At 42.3% G+C, this 21960-nt stretch overlaps 1 protein-coding gene across 3 annotated transcripts in view; it reads left to right on the top strand.

The window, feature by feature from the left end:
* TBC1D16 (TBC1 domain family member 16) overlaps positions 1-21960 on the top strand; it is a 77417-nt gene that overhangs the window by 37049 nt on the left and 18408 nt on the right. The window contains exons 2-7 of one of the 3 annotated variants that reach the window (XM_073684116.1): positions 6143-6178; positions 7806-8013; positions 9506-9980; positions 13819-14001; positions 20626-20773; positions 20889-20927. In XM_073684116.1, coding sequence (XP_073540217.1) covers positions 6161-6178; positions 7806-8013; positions 9506-9980; positions 13819-14001; positions 20626-20773; positions 20889-20927 — 1071 coding nt within the window. In that variant the 5' untranslated portion in view covers positions 6143-6160. The remainder of the gene's footprint in view (positions 1-6142; positions 6179-7805; positions 8014-9505; positions 9981-13818; positions 14002-20625; positions 20774-20888; positions 20928-21960) is intronic. The other 2 variants (XM_073684118.1, XM_073684117.1) reach the window with 2 other exon arrangements.

The following is a 21960-nucleotide window of genomic DNA, read 5'->3' as shown; positions in this document are numbered from 1 at the left end:
ATCTCTACATAGTGCTCAGCATTGATGGTGTCTTTCAGGATGTGCAAGCTGCCAATGCCATAGGTACTAATGCAACCCCATACCATCGGAGATGAAGGCTGTTTAACTGTGCACTGATAACAAGCAGGATGTTCCTTCTCCTTTTGAGTCGCAAGACATGGAATCTGTGGTTTCCAAAAGATATTCAAATTTTAACTCCTCTGACCACAGAATAGTTTTCCGTTTTGCCTCCGTCCATTATAAATGAGCTTTGTCTTGGTTTTTTGTGCACATGGATTTCTCCAGACTCTCTGATTCTGTTAATCACATTCAGTACTGTCAATGATGGGATATGGAAAATCTTTCCAATTTTATCTTGAACATTTTTTCTGAAATTATTCCACTTTTTTTTTTTTCAGCTGCAGTTGCTCACAGACTTGTGAACCAATGACCATCTTTGCTTCCGAGAGACTCTGCCTCTCTAACATGCTCTTTTTATACACAGTCATGTGGCTTAGTTAAACATTGACCCTTCAATTAGTTTTCATCAGTGCCACTTATTTTTCCAGCCTTTTGTTAACTCTGGCCACACTTTTTTGATTGTGTTGCTGCCATAAATTTCTAAATGTTAACTTTTTCAAATAAAATTAGAACATTTCTGACTTTCCACTTTTAATCTGTGATCTATGTTCTGATTTCCAAATCATTGCACTCTTGTTTTCATTACATTTTACAGTGTCCCAACTTTTTTGGGATTGTATTTACAGTTCTATAATGGAACTTTATCTGCGGTACTCTGACACTGGAGAAGTCCCTCTGCGCTCACATAGTGTCAGTGCAGGTGTGCTCTGTGTGGCCGCAGGTAGGCATCGGGGTTGAGAGTGCCCTCAGTGTACGATGGATTTAATTCAGAGAGCACTCACTGTGGGTAAGTGAGTGCTGTTGATAAGATTAGTGAAAGTACTGAGAATACAAATTCCAAGGAAATAAAAGTACACTGAGCTCTTGGCCATAACAAGGATGCACCAAAGCCCCTCTTTTGCATCTAAAACAGGTCGTTTTCTCAGCCACTAAAAGGCTAAAATGTACACTGCGAATATGATTTTTATAGGGGCTAAGTACCCAAATAACTGTTTTAGTAGTTTTATTTGCCTTTCAGGCATGACAGATTCCCTTTAATGAAACTTGGTGTCATTATATCAACCCTCCTGTTTCTTTATTAGCTCCCCCTCACACACAGCTTCTGCATTCTCTGTTGTCAGGCCAGAGACAGTGGGAATGTGATTGCAGACATCAGCTAGCCTGAATGGACACCTTTTTATAATATATATTATAATAATATAGTATAATGCACTCCCCATGGGCCTCCATATAGCATAATGCACTCCCCATGGGCCTCCATATAGCATAATGCACTCCCCATGGGCCTCCATATAGTATAATGCACTCCCCATGGGCCTCCATATAGTATAATGCACTCCCCATGGGCCTCCATATAGTATAATGCACTCCCCATGGGCCTCCATACATTATAATGCACTCCCCATGGGTCTCCATATAGTATAATTCACTCCCCATGGGTCTCCATATAGTGTAATGCACTCCCCATGGGCCTCTATATAGTATAATGCACTCCCCATGGGCCTCTATATAGTATAATGCACTCCCCATGGGTCTCCATACATTATAATGCACTCCCCATGGGCCTCCATACATTATAATGCACTCCCCATGGGCCTCCATACATTATAATGCACTCCCCATGGGCCTCCATACATTATAATGCACTCCCCATGGGCCTCCATACAGTATAATGCACTCCTCATGGGCCTTCATATAGTATAATGCACTCCCCATGGGCCTTCATATAGTATAATGCACTCCCCATCGGTCTCCATATAGTATAATGCACTCCCCATGGGCCTCCATATTGGATAATGCACTCCCCATGGGCCTCCATATTGGATAATGCACTCCCCATGGGCCTCCATATTGGATAATGCACTCCCCACGGGCCTTCATATAGTATAATGAACTCCCCACGGGCCTCCATACATTATAATGCACTCCTGATGATCCTCCATATAGTATAATGCACTCCCCATAAGTATGTATGTGTATGTGTGTGTGTGTGTGTGTGTGTGTGTGTGTATATGTATATATGTGTGTAGCAGTTTTATTGGTATGTGCCACCCCCATCCTGTTATGTGCTGCCCTCATCCCCAATCCTGGTGTGAATGGCACCCCTCATCCCCAATCCTGGTGTGAATGGCACCCCTCATCCCCAATCCTGGTATGCATGGTACCCCACATTCCTCAGCCCCCATCCATTTAAATAGTATTATGCATATATGGTATGTGTGGCCCCCTCAACCCCCAAACCTGGTATGTATGGCACCCCTCATCTTTCACGCTGCACACATACAAAAATAAAAACACTTATACTCGCCTTTCTTCCCTGTGCTCCAGCGCTGCTGTGTCCTGTTCTGCCGGGGGGAGGAGTGCGGCGCCGGAGTACGCGTGTGCCTATACCGCGCTGTCCGGCGCCATTTTACTGAAGACACATTGCAAATGTGTCTTGAGTAAAATGGTGCCGGATAGCGCTATGCGCATGCGCTGATTCCGACGCCTTCACTCCTGCCCCGGTCTCCGGTGAGAAGAGAGGCGCCGCGGCAACGCTCCTCCCGGTCAGGTAAGTATGGCGTCGGAGAATGCGGTATGCGTTCAGTGGCTACGCATACCACGATCTCCAGCGCCATACACACTCCTCTTACCTGTAACGGCTCCATGCGTTCTTGTGTGTGTGTGTGTGTGTGTGTGTGTGTGTGTGTGTGTGTGTGTGTGTGTGTGTGTGGATAGATAGATAGGTAGATAATTTAATCTATCCAGCCAATACAGTTGAGCTTGCGATGACTGAGAAGTGGGGGAGGGCAAGGGACCCAGTGGGCCTTTCTCCGCCCATGAGATGGGTCCCACATCGGGCAGTGCAGGGGGATCATGTCCCCCTCCTCTGCCGCAAAGTTTAACTGTAACTGCCCCCTCTTCCCTCCCCCCCGATAGCTACCCTACTGACTCATGTATATGGTGTGTATAGATATTAATGAGGGGGTAGTGGGCCCTCATTCAGTAAGTTATGGGTGACTGGCGGCACCCTCCTCATATCACCCATATCGCCCCACCCTCACCCTGACTACTCTGTGGGTTAAGCAAGGGATCCACAATCGGTTTTATCCTTATAGATGCTAAAACATTCCTTAAAAACTTTATATAGGTGGGGGTGGCATAGTTAGAAATGGCCATAACCCATTCAGGGCCCCTTCCCAAACCCCTCTTCCTTCAGTAAGCGTATGTTGAAGACTTGCTGCAGAATCTGCTTGTGCTTCCTGGAGATTTTGCTTTGGATTCTGTTGCTGATTTTCCGCCGATATCAGCCATTGCATTGAATAGAATTACATTTACCATCAATTCCGCACCAAAAGATTGGCATACTCTGGATTTTCCTCACTGAAATTTTCCACAATATGTAGATTAGATTTGTTCAACTCTCATCCAGTTGTTAATGTATTATACGGCATCTTTTTTTTTTTTTTTTTTACAAAAGATGTATTTACACGTGACTGGGAAAAAATAGTGTGGTTTCTGTTGTGGATTTAACCCCATTCATTGCAAAGGGATAAATCCAGAGTGAAAATCCACAATAAGAATTGACAAGCTATGGACTTAAAATTCCTCTGGTGATCTGTACTAAGCATTTGGCTGTTGTTAATTTGCACTGTGGTTATTATATATTTACACCATAGTTCTTTGTACTCCATACTATGATCACTGGGGATCTTGATATTTTGTTACTGACCATTCACAGTTTTATTTTTATCACTATTTATTGCCTTTGTTTTTATGCTCATTTAGGATTTAATCAAGTAAGTTTGTTTGTGTGTGTATGGTCACACTCTTTGTGGAGCGTGTCAATGACTGCCTACTGAAACAGACTAAGGGACCTTTTTTAACACTTTGGAAGCCTTTGCAGGTGTTTTTTGTTAATTATTCAAATTTACTGAGATAATGACTTTTGTGTTTTCATTGGCTGTAAGCCATAATCATCAACATTAACAGAAATAAACACTTGAAATAGATCACTCTGTTTGTAATGACTATATATAATGAGTTTCACTTTTTGTATTGAAGAACTGAAATTAACTTTTTGATGATATTCTAATTTAATGAGATGCACCTGTAAGTTCAGACTAGAAGACACCCCCCCCCCCCCGCACTTTCCTCCAAAATTTTGGAGGAAAAAAGTGCGTCTTATAGTACGAAAAATACGGTATTTCACTATACTGATGCCATTTATTTCTACCTCTTTTTCACTAAAAGTAGTTAATTTTTGCATTCTGGAGCCAATTCCATTTTCTAGACAATAAAGGATAAAATGTTGACACATGAAACAAAATTCCATGTATATTTGTCTTTTCCCACCAAAAAAATAATGGCTTGCAACCATTCCAGATACGATCACATTGATGGTCTGAGGGTAAGGTGTCATTTAGACATCAGTTTTTCTTGTACTAGCGCTATGTGTTTTTCATAATTGTGGTTTTGCCAGCTCTGAGTGATGTGCATACTTGCAGTCACTTGCTGACTAGACATGCTCAGTCTTTATCAATGCAAGTGTATTGAGTGAGGCCAGACATGTCTAGTCAGAATGTGGCCAGTAGTATGAAAATCGCATAAATGACTGCCGGCCCCAGAGAATCTCCACAGTGCACACGTTGTGAGGGTTCACAAGACTACAGTTACATAGTGACTGCAGATTTGTACCCCAAGACCAGACAACCCTTTTATCCTAACCCTTCTCAGTACCGTTAATCTATTGGGTAGTGAAATAATAGTGAGGTGGAGTTGGCCTTTTGGCGATTAAAAGAAACAAAACAATGCCGGCTGACCCCAATCCCCAGCAAAAGTAGTGGAGAGATGGCTTTTTGTATTACCCCAGTACTGGTGTTGTAATAATGTTAAAAAAAAAAAAAAACTTATTTAAAGAGTCAATGGATCCTAATCCGGTGTGATGTAGTTCACCAAATCTAATTATGGTCCAAACAGGAAAACCTGCAAAAATCAGAAATGCTACAAAAAGAAGAGTATGAAAGAAATCTCTTATTTCCCTTTTCATGCTTTGTCCTAACATACCCAGCCCTGTCCTCCTCCTTTCTGATACTGACTTTGTCCTGTCAGTTCTATATCACTGCTTGGTGGGCCTCAAGAATAACTTTCTCTGGTCAGCCCTGTATACTCCAGTCCAACACTAGTAATGTCTGTCCATCGTCGTTGCCATACCCTGGGCAACAAATCCTGAAATGCTTTGTGGTTTACATTTACAAAGTATGAATGTAGCTTAAAGGGGTATTCCCATCTCCAAGATCCTATCCAAATATGTAGTAGGTGTAATAGGTGTAATAATATTATCAAATTCCTCCTATTAGAAATGTAGTATAGTTTTTCTGATTCGCTATCTCTTTCCTCCTGTTCAGGCATTGCAGGACCGAAGGTATCCATGGTTACGACAACTAGCAACTAGCTAACTGTCACTATATCAGTGGTCTGAACCATGGATAGCTAAGGTCCTGCAATGCCTGCATATGAGGTAAGAGAAATAGCGAATCAGAAAAACTGTACTGCATTTCTAATTGGAGGTATTTGCTAATATTATTATTACACCTACTTCATATTGGGATAGGATCTTGGCGATGAGAATACCCCTTTCTAAGCTATTTTTTTCTGTTAAGTTCCTAACTTTAATTTTTAATATGAAATAAGGGGCCTTACACCTTTTGTAACAGGGGACTTTTTCCCTTAGAGGAGAAAGGAGCTGCATGACTCGGGCATTTTACCCTTCACATTTTTGGGAATATTGTGGGTCTTTGCTAAGGAAAAGACCACTTCCTATTGAATAATTGGCAATGTGAGCTGGTCCCTTCTCCTTCACTATAACCCTTGATGTGGATCCTTTGTATGTTTGAGCATTAATGTTGACATTCAGTAAATTACAAAGTCCATGATATGGCCCCTAAGCTTGGGGACCAGGAATACTTGCTATTGTGGCAGTGTGTGCTTATTGCATTTACTTGGCCATGCATATACAGTATATTGATTTTTGTTTTTACAGTGCCCCATGTAGGCTGCTATGTGGACTCTCTTTAAAGTAAGTTTGGTACTCTTTTACTATATAACTTATTACTACAAATTAATGGACGAGGCTGTAGAGGAAGGACTTTCTTGAAAGAGAATGCAACATAAAGACATCTAGAAAACGACAGTAAATTGTTATACCAGCTTGTGCCACACACCCATTTTACATTCAGAATTGTGGTGCAGAGAGCTGTATCAGCTCCGTAATGCAGCATCAAGGGATCGGTCTATAGATCAGCGTTCTCTAAAAATGCCCGCATTGCCAAATAAGATACAGTGAGATGTGGTTCACCCGGCTGTGCCACTCGAGTGATTCCGTAGATATACTGTGTGCACCTGAAGACCCCAACCCACATTGAGCTTTCAGGTGCTCCTCCTGGGCCTCTGAATCTCCTCTTATATCCGTGTACAGTACACAGGACTGCGCTCACTCTCATGTATGGCATACATATTTGATTGGTAGGAATCCAACCACTAGGACCTTCATCGCTCCCAAGGACAGGCGAATGGTATTTCTCATAGACTACATTGGACATAAAGTTCATGTTCAAGGGGGTTGTCCAGTTTATGTGGCCATAGAGTTGGAAGACCTACAAATAACAGTTGTTACTCACCCTCCCCTGGTCCGACTCTGCTACTCCTCCACTGCCCCACTCATTATTTATAAATGTCTAAAGACTGACCGTCAGTTCCAAACAGAAAACAGGTATGTACCGGTGCAAGCTAAGAGTAGCCATCTCCATCTATAACTAATAAATAAAGTTGCACTCGGTAACGCTATAGCATGTAAACATAAAATATATGAAAATGGAACTGCATTATTGGTCTAGAAAAAAAGGTAAAAAAACGAAGATACTTAGCACGTAAATTGGCCAATTCATGTGTGCCTAGTAGCCATGGCAAAGCGATCCTCTTTGCTGGGAACCTATCCTAATGTGATACTTCTCCTGGCTGCTAACCTACTTTTATATGGGTAGTTAGGATCCTGCTGTGATTAAAACCGTCATAGGCTGATGGGTGAAGTGTTTGGTCAGATGGCCTATGTATACAAATATCATTATTTATAGGCTGCAGCAGTGATGTTGCATCTACGGCGCATGTCACCACTGCAGCCAATCACTGGGCTCAGTTGCTTGTGCCATCAAGAGGGCAACTTATCAACAGAGACCAGAACAGCAGCAGAGATGCGGTGATTGTTGTTTTACGGGCCTACCTAAAATTTTAAACTAGACCATCCCTTTAACAGCCACTTCTATACAGCTGAAAGGGAATATGGGGTAATGTGTGGCCCCTGAATAAGATCAAGGAAAGTCTGAGGCCTTCACTGAGTATAAAGTTGACCAATGATGCTGTTGATCATGCACTTCTTAGCAGCCTACTTTACAACGGCTGCTGTGAGGGGCATAGCTATGGGGGCAGGCAGGACATGTGACGCATATAGCATTCTCATACTTAAATATAGCTTGAGCAAAAAAGTTTATAAAACTTTAAACCAGAATGTTTTCTACCTTTTCTTTTTAATGCATTGTTATTTTTTAATGTTTCATTGATTTGATTTAATTTTTGTAAAATAATGAAGTGTATATATTCAATGATCACGTTGTGCTATGTGTGGTAATAAAGAATGTCTTGCTTTGCAGGAGCTATATAGTTTAACAGATGATGGAATTGATGCCATGTCTCTGGGAAAGCTTCTTCGGCGTGCTTCATCCAAGGCCTCCGACTTCTTGACCTTAGGCTCTGGGGGAGAAAACTCTCCAGTACTGGATGGAGAAATAATATTCTCTAAAAACAATGTATGCGTACACCCCCCAGAGCTGCTTCACAATGTTGCATCCCACCATCCAGGTGAGTGATGACATGAACCAATGGTGTTGTCAAGCCATGACAAACCTTGTATTTGGATTTGATTTTTTTTATATCCGGCCCTTTCCACAGTGCTTAAAGGGCATTTCCCTGCCTGTTTTATCACAGGAGTGATTGTTTCTACCACAGCTCCAGCCCTGTGAGTGCATAATCTGTTACATAAGCTCAGCTGCTGCTAGGAGTTACTATGTCACTGACTGACTTGTTTTATGATGAAGCGGCTGAAGCCGCGTCAGAAAAACTCACTCCTGTGATAAAACGGACAGGGAAATATGTTACCTCAGAAAGCAGCAGGTAATTATGCAGAGCAGCCCTTGGAGAATTGTCTGAGCCACCCCCTCGGTAAAGACCATAAAAATTAGCACTAAAAAAAGGCCCATTTCTCTGGAACCATATAACGGATTTGGAAAACAAACAAACAACAATTGATTACTTAAGGGAGCAGCAAGAATAAAATAAGAACAAAAATTGTCCAATCTTTACCTAGTGACAGATTGGACAACCTGAATCACAGACCGACATGGTTATTGCATATATGAACGTTTTGTTCTAAAACACTGCAGCCAGTGATGTCCCTGGCCTGCCAACATACTGTTGAGGATCAGTGGTGATGTCTTGTCTACAGCACGTGACTGTTGCAGCCAATCATGGGCTTGGTGGTCTTATACCATCAAGTTTAAGATGACCACTGAGGCCAGTGACTGTCAGCAGTGTTCACATGTTGTAAATGTGGCATTTCACTGCAGATCTGTCAACAACGATCAGTAGAGAAGTGACAGTGGCAGGGACTCAAAGAGGTAAGTCAACCTTATTTTGTTGTTTTAAAGTAGATCCAGCTTATGGGGCATTTTTTTAATAGTACCAAACATCTACTTTAAGATTTGTGCACCTTTTTATGTAAGATATTTTAAAGGGTTTGCCCCCGATAAAAGAAACAAATTGAAGACTACTCGTCTATTATTCCTTCGATCACTTAGTGAGGACACTCTAGTGTAGTCACAGGCCTATGTCTTCATGTGGCTGGCGCGTGACCTCTGCAGCAATCATGTGCTGGATTGCTGCCACCGTGGCCTCCGTTGGTGATCAGTGATGTCAGTAGGAAGCTTTGTGGCCACTAATTGACTGCACTGGTCACATGCCTGCCACATGTAACAAGGATTGGGATGACCATTAGAGGGATCCACAGATTAGGGAGAGAGTACTGGCTTATTTGCTTTTCTTTTTTTCCTTTCCTTTTTATAAAATAGAACATTCATTACTGTTTGTAAAAATTGTTGATAGCATTTCTAACTTTTTTAAGTGTTTTAATATTCACAGTGAGATGGACTGACTTGTATATACAAGCAATATTGGTTTTATTTGAAACCCCACCCCATTATCTCCAATTTATAGTCATCATCAATTTTCAGAACTACAAAAATAAGACTTAATTCTGCCTATTGATACTAATTACTTAGTAACTTGTATTTTTCAGGCTATTTGTGTGTGTACATGGAGAAAGATGAGTCCCTGGGCACTACACTAATATTGGCCTGGGTCCCTAACTCGCGCATACAGCGGCAGGATGAGGAGGCTTTACGCTATATCACACCCGAAAGCTCCCCCGTTCGAAAAACTCATAAAAGAAGTCGTCACATTGTTAATTCAACATCTTCTACTTTCCCAAAGTCTTCTGTTTTTACCAAAGAGAACTCGGGGGATACCCCAAGCCCTAGCAACGTTGACTCTATTTCAGAGCGTAATACCTCCGATGGCTCCGCAGAAGGAGCAGCAGACGCCGCAGAGCAAGGGGAGGATGAGAGGTCTTTGGACATATCGTCTGATGAAGTCAGCAAAGACAGCACTTTGGATTCTGATTCTGATGCTTTCTCTTCCCCCTTTTGCATGTCCCCTATTTGTGAAGCTCTTGAAGAAAACAGCAGTTCAGTGTTTTTGGAGAATGAACCCAGGTAATTTGATATTGGAACCAATTCCAGAATACTGTTATATTTAGAATTGAATGAATTCCTGGCACATAGCATCTAAGCTATGGTTTCTGTCCCTAGTTCTGATCCTGAAGCTTTTGAAATCAGTAGCAAATGCAGTCACATTTGCTTAAAAGCACCACTCCAGCGTTTTTTTTTTTTTTTTTTTTCCAACGCTGGAGTGACGCTTTAAGTGTAAGCCTCCGGTGATATACTCGCCCTTCGGCGTCTTCCCCAGTTTTCAGCACCGCTCCGGTCCCACAGCATCATCTTGTAAGCGCAGCTTCTGACAGCCGGCAGTCAGAAGCTCCGCTAACAAGCTCTCAATACAAGCCAGAACGAGGCTCTCATAGACTTATATTGAAAAGTGACCTCAGAATGCATTGGAGCTTGCCGGCAGGTCACTTTTCACAGGAGACCGACTGGCGCAGTGGTGAAACTGATGACTGCTGCGTAAGGTTAGTATACGACAGGGGTCAGGGGACTTGCATTTAAAGCAACACTCCAGTAGTGCAATAAAAAAACACTGGAGTGGTGCTTTAAAAAGGACACGTTACCAGGTCAAAAGTAGTCAGTTTTTAGTTATTTTATTTCTGCTGCTCCACTGAATATTCCCTTTATTGTTTTTTTTTTCGGATCTGCCATACTGTACCACAGATGTGGGCATTTTTATTTCTTGCTAATTTTAATGGTCTTTACCAATGAGGTGCTGCTCACAGGGTAATTATGCAGAGCAGCCCTTGGAGAATTGTCTGAGCCACCCCCTCGGTAAAGACCATAAAAATTAGCACTAAAAAAAGGCCCATTTCTCTGGAACCATATAACGGATTTGGAAAACAAACAAACAACAATTGATTACTTAAGGGAGCAGCAAGAATAAAATAAGAACAAAAATTGTCCAATCTTTACCTAGTGACAGGTTGGACAACCTGAATCACAGACCGACATGGTTATTGCATATATGAACGTTTTGTTCTAAAACACTGCAGCCAGTGATGTCCCTGGCCTTTAAAGGGAATGTTCAGCAGGTTTTTGCTATGTAATCTGAGGACAGCACAAGGTAGGGGTTAAAACACAGATTTCAATGATGTATCACATGTCAGGCTGTGTGCTGTTGTTTACTTACTATGAAGGTTATATCACCTGGTGATTATCATTGCCTGGATGACAGCAGCAAGTGCATGCATGTCCATCTCCGCCCCTCCTGTGATGAGCAGCTCACTGTCAATAGACAGTAGAAGTACATAGCCTGGTGTGGGTGTGAGTACATGTGAAAAAGACTTAGGTATACTAATAGATCATAGACTGAACATGAGTCAACAGTGTGATGCAGCAGCAAAAAAGGCAAATACAATTCTGGGATGTATTAACAGAAGCATACAGTCTAGATCACGTGAAGTCATTATTGGTCTTTACTCCTCTTTGGTCAGACCTCATCTGGAATACTGTGTACAGTTTTGGGCACCACATTTTAAAAAAGACATAGACAAACTGGAACAAGTTCAGAGAAGAGCGACCAGAATGGTGACTGGTCTGCAAACCATGTCCTATGAGGAACGGTTGCAGGATTTGGGAATGTTTAGCTTGCAAAAAAGAAGACTGAGAGGAGACTTAATAGCTGTCTACAAATATGTCAAGGGCTGTCACATTGTAGAAGGATCATCTTTATTCTCATTTGCACAGGGAAAGACTAGAAGCAATGGGATGAAACTAAATGGGAGGAGACACAGATTAGATATTAGAAAAAACTTTTTGACAGTTAGGGTGATTAATGAGTGGAACAGGCTGCCACGAGAGGTGGTGAGTTCCCCTTCAATGGACGTCTTCAAACAGAGGCTGGACAGACATCTGTCTGAGATGATTTAGTGAATCCTGCTTTGAGCAGGGGGTTGGACCAGATGACCCAGGAGGTCCCTTCCAACTCTACCATTCTATGAAAAGCTGCATGTTAAATATAAGAACACTGATTCTGTCAGAATCGCTGCACCTGGCAATGTAAGTGATACATCGTTAGATTCAGGGTCTCTTTCTCTACATCATGCTGTTCTCAGATGAGGTAGCAAAAGCCTGGTGACAGATTCCTTTTAAAATAGTGGCCAGGGATAAGATGACTAGTCACAAAATTATGGCCAAGCCGACTTCATCTCGCTTACCTAGATTGACAGAGCTCTCCCTTTGTCGGGAGAGGCCTGTCAGTCTAGTTGATGGGGCTGGAAATAGCCACTGGACATACATCTATGACTAGCCACCACTTAGACGGGAGTCTGTCAGTAGGTTTTTGCTATTTAATCTTATAGTCGCATGATGTAGGGGCAGAGACCCTGATTCCAGTGATGTGTCACTTACTGGGCTGTGTGTTGCTGTTGTTTCAATAAAAATCAGTATATTATCAGCAGTAGATGATCTCTACAGGACTAGGTGTCTTCTACCATGTAGTCATCCTCCTCCTCTGTGTAACCACACCCCCACCAATGATTAGCAGTTTTTTTTGTGAATGGCAGCTTTCTGTGTACACTGTACAATCAGAGGTCTTGGCGGGGTTATATAGAGCTCAGCATTCTGAGCTCTTCTAGATCTACAGCAGAGAAAACAATGATTGTATCAAAATGACAGCAAGTGACACATCGGTGGAATCAGGGTCTCTGCCCCTACCTAAATCATGCTGCTCTCAGATTACATTGCAAAAACCTGACGACTGATTCGCTTTAATGTTTGTTTCCTCTGGAAAAACTACAAAACATACGTGTCTTCAGTAATGGAGCCGGGCACTATGATGCCTGTGGTTCGGGCAGCATAAATCAGCTGTTTGGTTCCATGTTTGGATCACCCAAACGTTCATTCATGAGCAAACCTCCTCGGCCACCAGCTGGCCAAGCATAAGGGGAACTGTGTGGGGGCGAAATATTGTACGGATGGAAAAAGGTAACTCCCATTTTCATTTAATATAAGCTCTGGGGGCAGATTCTCATACAGATCAGTGTCCGGCCCATAGATCTTAACAGCTCATTTACATTATAAAAAATATGGATTTCTCTGGGATAAGACATTGGAATGCAAATAACAAGTATCATTTTATTCAGCTTCCTATAACATACATGCCCATATAGGCGGCTTAGGAGGGACGATCCTACTGACAGATTCCCTTTAACTATAACAGAAAATATATACAACAATGCACTTCTCTAAATAAATATGACTAGGAATGACCTCGTAGTCTCCATTGTCGTTTTCACGTGGAAATAGTGTAACTTGCTATTATTGTTTATATATAATTGTTGCAGGTCTACTTATTTAGAAAATCCTTGTCAGAATACTGTGTAACCTTTTTTTCAAAGATTTTCCTGCCTGATATTAAAATCCCATCTCCTCTTTGGCCCCGATTCATTATTCTTTCTAAGATTTTTGTGGGAAAATTATTTTTTTTGTTTGTTTCTTAGACGTTATGTTTTCGGCGAATTGATAATTTTTTGAAATGTAATTGTACAGTTCCGAGCAGCGCACACAACCTGTCTCCTTTTTTATTTTTGCATAGTGGAAAACACACATGCAACATCTAAGTCATATTGAAAGGGCCAAAGTCAAAGAGGACAAAAATTACCAATTGTGTTTTTTGTACCCTAAAAATGCTGATTTACTATAAAATATTGTTTAGCCAATCCCTTTCGGAAATGCTTAGTCACCGACTGCTAAAGTTAAAGTTTGAACTAGACAACCAAAGAATTTTTTATATTAATTTGCTCCTTTTTTTTAATACAATATTAAAATGATAGAATCGTCCTTCTATAAATCGATTAATGTCTTTCCTTTTGTGTCCTTTGGTCAGACAAGAGGCTGACTTGGCCTGCTACGCATCTAGTCCAGATAACATCTCCCAGTGTTCAGAAATAAATGGTCGCCGGAGCCCGGCCAAGTGGGAGGAGCAGCAGAAGCTCTTGGCTCTAGAGCAGACGTGTGGAGTTTTCCGGGTCGATTTGGGTCAGATGCGTTCACTGCGACTCTTCTTCAGGTCAGTTATACATTTCTCATCAGTACTTTAAATACTATTCATTCAATAACTTTGATTAACTTTTTTTTTGAGAACTGTGCAATATGATTTTTTTGTCACCTCTTTTACTATATGTTAGAGATTTTCAAATGTACCAATATTGATTACCTAAAACGCCCAATGCATCTGCATACAAACGCACCCACTAATAGTCACTGCTGCAGATGGAGAAACACCCCACCGTCATGACCATGGAAAACATGGAATGGATTTGCAGCTGATTGCATGATATGAGGCCGCAGTGTTCCTTGTATAAAATACATTAAATATATTAGGTTTTTAATACAAGGAGCACTGCGGTCATGCAGCCGTACAGGGCAATCTAGTATTTAAAGGGCTGCCTTGTTTTAGACATATGATTAGTATTAGTACAAGTTGTACACCTATTTACAATTGCGTAATTATCTAATACGAGGTTTCACTTAAAGTGTTTATCCAGGACTTAGTTTTTACACCCATAGTAAAAAAAAAAAAAAAAAAAAAAAAACAGGGAGGTAGTTGCTAACTAGCTGCCTATTCTACCCGGCGCCTGTCAACACTTCAGCTGCTCAACGTCAACAGAGAAGCTCTTTCTTTTCCGCACTGCTGCGTTGTTTGGGTGTGACTGCCGACGTCACACTGACAGCTAGCTTCCCGCAGTTAGGCAGCGGGGAGCCGGCTGTCAATCAGCCTGTGTCCAACAGTCATGCCCCAGCAGCAGAGCACAGCGGAAGAGTAGCTGCTGCTCTGTCGATGTGATGTCTGCAGAAACAAGTGGACCATCAGTGGGAGCAGCCTGTGACTGCTCTGTACTGGCAGAGATCGGTGCCGGGCACATCAGGCAGGTACTGGGCTACTACTTGCTAGTTTTTAGGCCCATGGTAAAAGAAAAAAAAATGTCCTGGTTAAACCCTTATTTTGCAGCTAGTTTATCAACTGTCATTTATTACAATATTTATCACCTATTCACGAGATAGCTGAAATATGTATGATCACTTAGGATCCAGCTGCTAAGACTTCCACTGATTTTGAAAACCGGGAGCCCAAAGTCCCCTGTATGAATGGAGCAGTAGTGCGCATGTGCACCCATCTCTTCAATAGCCAGTGAGTGGAGCAGTGGTCGCACATGCTCATTGCTGCTCTATTCACAAAGGGGACTTTACACCCCCATTTTTATGTTGGTTGGGGGTATCCACATACAGACTCCTTCCCCCTATGTGATAAAACATTTGTCAACCATCCTGTGTATAGATTTTGTTTATGGAACAATCTAATGAATGCATTTCTACAACTTGTAATGATTTATATACGTCCCTGGTATGACATGCACTTATCTGGGCCCTCCATTGGCAGAGGTTTGTATGTAATAGACTGGGAAAGGGTAGAAGCTGAACATGAACAATTGTAAATATAATTGTTAGCCCTAATGAGTGCTTTTCAGTAAAAAAAAAAATAGTCCCAAGAGATGGGAAGGTGTAAAGGTTAGAATTTTCATATGTGGGACAATATAAATGACCTTCAGAAGGCTGAGACTCAGTCATTGCATAGCTTTAATGTCATGATTTTAAAGAGGACCTTTCACCAAATTTTCATGTTGATCTGGGCACAGAATGTAATAGGGGCTGCAGAGCAGAATAAATCTTTTTTTTATTTTTTTTTATTTTGTCTCTGTTGTGGAGATATTCGCGATCAGTTAACACCCACTTGAACTTAACTTTTTTTTTTTAACAGTTTTCACAGGGGGCATGTACTTCTTCCCCTTGCATGATACTAACCAATCATAAGCAGGCAGCAACTCTCAAAAGAAAGAACATCACGCCCCCATCATAATTTAAAGCCTGGATTTCCTTGTGTGAGATGAAATTATATAGCCTCCGATCTCCTGTTCTAACCTCTTGCATGAGTCCGTGTGTGGAGAGGGCAGTGCAACTGAGTTTAGCTGTGTCATGTTACAAACCCTAATATCAGCTCTCCTGGGTACTGACTGTGTCAGTAATCACACCTATGTCTGCTGTGCTCAGACAACTTGTACTTGCTCTGCAGTGATATCAGGGCTGCATTACATGTCTCAGATGTCTTGCCTGCCTGCTCTGCACTACTCCTAAATGAGATGTAATGAGACCCTGCTCTGATCTCATTGCAGAACGAGTACAAGTTAAACACAACAGATATAATTGTGATTACTGACACATCTCTGGACAGGCGCTGTGGAGGGAAGTGCAGTGCAGCAGAGCTGACAATGCTAGAAGATGAGTAAAGCTGATAGAAAGGTTTTTAGTGTGACACAGCTAAACTCGGCTGCACTGCCCTCTCCCTCAACACTGACTCATACAGGAGGTTGGACCAGGAGATCAGAGCTGTATCATTACATCTCCCACAAAGAAAAATGTGCTCTAAGCTATGGTTGGGGGTGTGTTCTTCTTTTCTTTTGAGTGTTGATGCCTGCTTATGATTGGTCAGCATTATACAGGGAGGAGCAGCACACTCTTCCAATGAAAACTGTCTGATAACATTCAATTGGACTTTAACTTTTTTTTTTTAAACTCATTATGTGCCAAATACTTTGTTGGCTAATATCTCTACAACGGAGAGGCGAAATTAACAAAAAGAAAAGCTACCTCTATTTCACTCTGCAGCCCCTATTTCATCCTGTGTCCAGTTCAACATGAAAAATTTGGTGAAATGTCCCTTTTAGTAGCCAGGGATGAATGTTGTATCTGGCCGCCATTCATCCCTTCTAGCTCCTGTTGCTCTTCTTCCCGAAATGCAGTCTCCTATCTGTACCTCCCCTCCGCCAATGCTGTTTCGGGTTGACTATTCAGCCTTTTTTTTTTTTTTTTTTTTTTTTAGAAATCGCTTAAATATTAGGCTGCTTGCCCACTATACGTTTTTCAAGCGTTTTTGCCGCAAAAACGCTTGGTAATATGTGCCCCATGGTCCCCAATGATAATCCGCAAGTGCACATGCTGCAGAAATTTCCGCTGCGCATTATCATTGCGGAAAAATCCGCAGCATTTCCATTAATTTTGCGGACACGCAGCGTTTTTGCCGCCATTGACTTGCATTGAATCGCATAATATCCGCATGACTACATGTGCACATGCGGATATTAAGCGATTCAATGTGCGGATGGTACCCGGGTCTGGAGAAGAGGATACTCTCCTCCAGACCCGGGTATCATAGTACCTGTTAAAAAAAGAATTTAAAATAAAGATTATACTTACCTTCCGATGGTCCCCGGTCTCCTCAGTGATGTGTCCGGTCTCATGTACGGCTCGTGATTGTCTAAAAGGACCTTCCATGGCGTCATTTAGTCATGTGACAGGTCACGCAACCGCTGACGTCGGCGGTCGCGTGACCTGTCACATGACTAAATGACGTCATGAAAGGTCCTTTCGCACCACCACGAGCTGTGCAAGAGACCGGACGCAGCGGAGAAAAGACCGGGGGCCATCAGAAGGTAAGTATAATCTTTAATTTTTTTACCATTTTTATTCTTTTTTTTAACTATTAACTTGGTCACACTATATAAATCCATGCCGGTTGCAGAAAAAATCTGCAGCATTTCTGCATCGTGGGCGCTTAGCCTTACATTTCATAGTTAGCATTTTTGTTAGACTTTGTGGGCCTGTTTTTATTTTAGGTGTATAGATAGATAGATATGTGGGTGTATAGGCATATATGTGTGTGTGTGTGTGTGTGTATATATATGTATGTATGTATGTGTAGAAATTGCCAAGAAACTGAAGATTTCCTAGAACGGTGTGTACTACTCCCTTCAGAGGAGAGCACAAACAGGCTCTAACCAGAGTAGAAAGAGAAGTGGGAGGCCCCGCTGCACAACTGAGCAACAAGACAAGTACATTAGAGTCTCTAGTTTGAGAAATCGACGCCTCACAGCTCCTCAACTGGCAGCTTCATTAAATAGTACACGCAAAACGCCAGTGTCAACGTCTACAGTGAAGAGGCGACTCTGGGATGCTGGCCTTCAGGGCAAAGTGGCAAAGAAAAAGCCATATCTGAGACTGGCTAATAAAAGGAAAAGATTAATAGGGGCAAAAGAACACAGACATTGGACAGAGGAAGATTGGAAAAAAGTTTTATGGACAGACGAATCAAAGTTTGAGGTGTTTGGATCACACAGAAGAACATTTGTGAGACGCAGAACAACTGAAAAGATGCTGGAAGAGTGCCTGACGCCATCTGTCAAGCATCGTGGAGGTAATGTGATGGTCTGGGGTTGCTTTGGTGCTGGTAAAGTGGGAGATTTGTACAAGGTAAATGGGATTTTGAATAAGGAAGGCTATCACTCCATTTTGCAACAGCTGTGGACAGCGCTTGATTGGAGCCAATTTCATCCTACAACAGGGCAATGAGCCAAAGCACACCTCCAAATTATGCATGATCTTTTTATGGAAGAAGCAGGCAGCTGGTATTCTATCTGTAATGGAGTGGCCAGTGCAGTCACCAGATCTCAACCCCATTGAGCTGTTGTGGGAGCAACTTGACCGTATGGTACGCAAAAAGTGCCCATCAAGCCAATCTAACTTGTGGGAGGGGCTTCAGGAAGCATGGGGGGAAATGTCTCAAGATTACCTCAGCAAATTAACAGCTAGAATGCCAAAGGTCTGCAATGCTGTAATTGCTTCAAAGGGAGCATTCTGTGACGAAAGCAAAGTTTGAAGGAGAAAATTATTCTTTCAAATAAAAATCATTATTTCTAACCTTGTCAATGTCTGGACTATATTTTCTAATCCTTTTGCATCTCGTTTGATAAATAAAAGTATGAGTTTTCGTGGAAAACACAAACTTGTCTGGCCCCAAACTTTTGAACGGTAGTGTATGTATGTGTATATGCATGCATGCATGCATGCATACATGCATGCATGCATGCATGCATACATACATACATACATACATACAGCTCAAAAAAATAAAGGGAACACTCAAATAACACATCCTAGATCTGAATGAATGAAATATTCTCATTGAATACTTTGTTCTGTACAAAGTTGAATGTGCTGACAACAAAATCACACAAAAATCATCAATGGAAATCAAATTTATTAACCAATGGAGGCCTGGATTTGGAGTCACCCCCAAAATTAAAGTGGAAAAACACACTACAGGCTTATCCAACTTTGATGTAATGTCCTTAAAACATGAGGCTCAGTATTGTGTGTGTGGCCTCCACGTGCCTGTATGACCTCCCTACAACGCCTGGGCATGCTCCTGATGAGGTTGCGGATGGTCTCCTGTGGGATCTCCTCCCAGACCTGGACTAAAGCATCCGCCAATTTCTGGACAGTCTGTGGTGCAACGTGACGTTGGTGGATGGAGCGAGACATGATGTCCCAGATGTGCTCAATCGGATTCAGGTCTGGGGAACTCGCGGGCCAATCCATAGCTTCAATGCCTTCATCTTGCAGGAACTGCTGACACACTTCAGCCACATGAGGTCTGGCATTGTCCTGCATTAGGAGGAACCCAGGGCCAACCGCACCAGCATATCGTCTCACAAGGGGTCTGAGGAACTCGCCTCGGTACCTAATGGCAGTCAGGCTACCTCTGGCAAGCACATGGAGGGCTGTGCGGCCCTCCGAAGAAATGCCACCCCACATCATTACTGACCCACTGCCAAACCGGTCATGCTGAAGGATGTTGCAGGCAGCAGATCGCGCTGCATGGCGTCTCCAGACTCTGTCACGTCTGTCACATGTGCTCAGTGTGAACCTGCTTTCATGTGTGAAGAGCACAGGGCGCCAGTGGTGACTTTGCCAATCCTGGTGTTCTGTGGCAAATGCCAGGCGTCCGGCACTGTGTTGGGCTGTGAGCACAACCTCCATCTGTGGACGTCGGGCCCTCATACCACCCTCATGGAGTCGGTTTCTAACCGTTTGTGCAGACACATGCACATTTGTGGCCTGCTGGAGGTCATTTTGCAGGGCTCTGGCAGTGCTCCTCCTGTTCCTCCTTGCACAAAGGCGGAGGTAGCGGTCCTGCTGCTGGGTTGTTGCCCTCCTACGGCCCCCTCCATGTCTCCTGGTGTACTGGCCTGTCTCCTGGTAGCGCCTCCAGCCTCTGGACACTGCGCTGACAGATACAGCAAACCTTCTTGCCACAGCTTGCATTGATGTGCCATCCTGGATGAGCTTCACTACCTGAGCAACTTCTGTGGGTTGTAGAGTCCGCCTCATGCTACCACGAGTGTGAAAGCACAACCAACATTCAAAAGTGACCAAAACATCAGCCAGAAAGCATTGGTACTGAGATGTGGTCTGTGGTTCCCACCTGCAGAACCACTCCTTTATTGAGGGTGTCTTGATAATTGCCAATAATTTCCATCTATTGTCTATTCCATTTGCACAACAGCATGTGAAATTGATTGTCAATCAGTGTTGCTTCCTAAGTGGACTGTTTGATTTCACAGAAGTTTGATTTACTTGGACTTATATTCTGTTGTTTAAGTGTTCCCTTTATTTTTTTTGAGCAGTGTATATATACACACTACCGTTGAAAACTTTGACTATGTTGTGACACTACTGATTCTGCACTCTTATATACCTCGACCTGAGTTTTCGTTTGTTTCTCTTATTTATTTTTTAGTGATGAAGCTTGTACTAGTGGACAATTGGTGATAGCCAGCAGGGAAAGTCAGTACAAAGTATTTCATTTCCATCATGGAGGACTGGGCAAGTTATCTGAAGTTTTCCAACAATGGAAATACTGCCGAGAGCCTCAACTCAAGGAAAAGGTGAGAAGGCTGTACACTGAAGCAATCCATGAGATGTCCATGACTTGTATGGCTACTTTATCATCCGTTATACTGCTAAAAAAAAACAAAAAACTCGTCTCTGATTTCTGCATAGATACACAGAAACAGAGAGACGCCTTACCGTGGATACCAGGTACACATGAATTGGCCAATTTATGCGCTAAAATTTCTCAGTTATTTCTATTTTCTAGAGCAGTAATGCTATTCAAATTTCAGATATTTCATGTTCGCATACTTAGCGTTGCAGAGTGCTACTTTATTTTCTATTTGCATGGACACACAGCCCGTAAAATACCACGGATATGTGAACAGCCCTGTCCATAGACTATAATGGGTATGTGTTGTATCAGTGAAATCTCAGATAGAATTAATTTGTGAAATGATGTTTGAATGAGACCTTAACGTGCTTGAGAGTCCTGTTAGTCACTAAATCTCCTTTTGAATCGGACCATCTCATCTTAGCTAGTGTCTCCTCATGGAAAGTTTAGTGTTAGCTGGAGTTTATAATAAATGGCCTTTCATATTAAAGTAATTTCATCTGAACCTACCAATCTCGGCAAGCATCATCTATGTATGGTGGTGTCATTATTCTGCCCGACAGCAGATGTCCAGTTTCCAAAGAAAGATAATTACAGATTATGACTTTTCTAACTAATTGTATTAGGACAGGGCTTGTCAATCTTCTTCAACTTGGGCTTTACCACCCAAAATATGGTAATACTTGGACCTCAGCAATGGTCATAGTTCTTTCACCTAAAGACCCCAGGCCCTGAGAATAAATACTAGCTATAATACAGACCATTTAAATATATAGAGTCCAGAGCCCCATAAATAAAATAATCCCAAAATCAGCTCATCTGGATAAGTAATCCCCCAGACCAAACACCCTAAGTTTTAATTGCACAACCCCCCAACATATTATAAAATTGCACCCTGTGGTGCTTATTGGACAGCTTTTTATGATTAACTAAATAAATGGAAAAAAAAAAACGACGTGGCGATTCCCTTTTTTTTTTTGTAACTAGCAAAGGTAAAGCTGAGAGCTGCTATTATCAGGCTGGGAAGCTCCATGGTTATTGGACCCTTCCCAGCCTAAAAATATCAGCCCGCAGCTGCCCCAGAAGTGGCGCATCACATTACATTCTGGTGCTTTGCCTTGGCTCTTC

The sequence above is a fragment of the Phyllobates terribilis genome, unplaced genomic scaffold, assembly GCF_046119375.1.
Source record: "Phyllobates terribilis strain yellow unplaced genomic scaffold, ASM4611937v1 Scaffold_5__5_contigs__length_657084704, whole genome shotgun sequence".
NCBI classification, from domain to species: domain Eukaryota; kingdom Metazoa; phylum Chordata; class Amphibia; order Anura; family Dendrobatidae; genus Phyllobates; species Phyllobates terribilis.
Note: the sequence above shows the minus strand (reverse complement) of the source record. Positions and strands in the feature narration are given on the sequence as shown.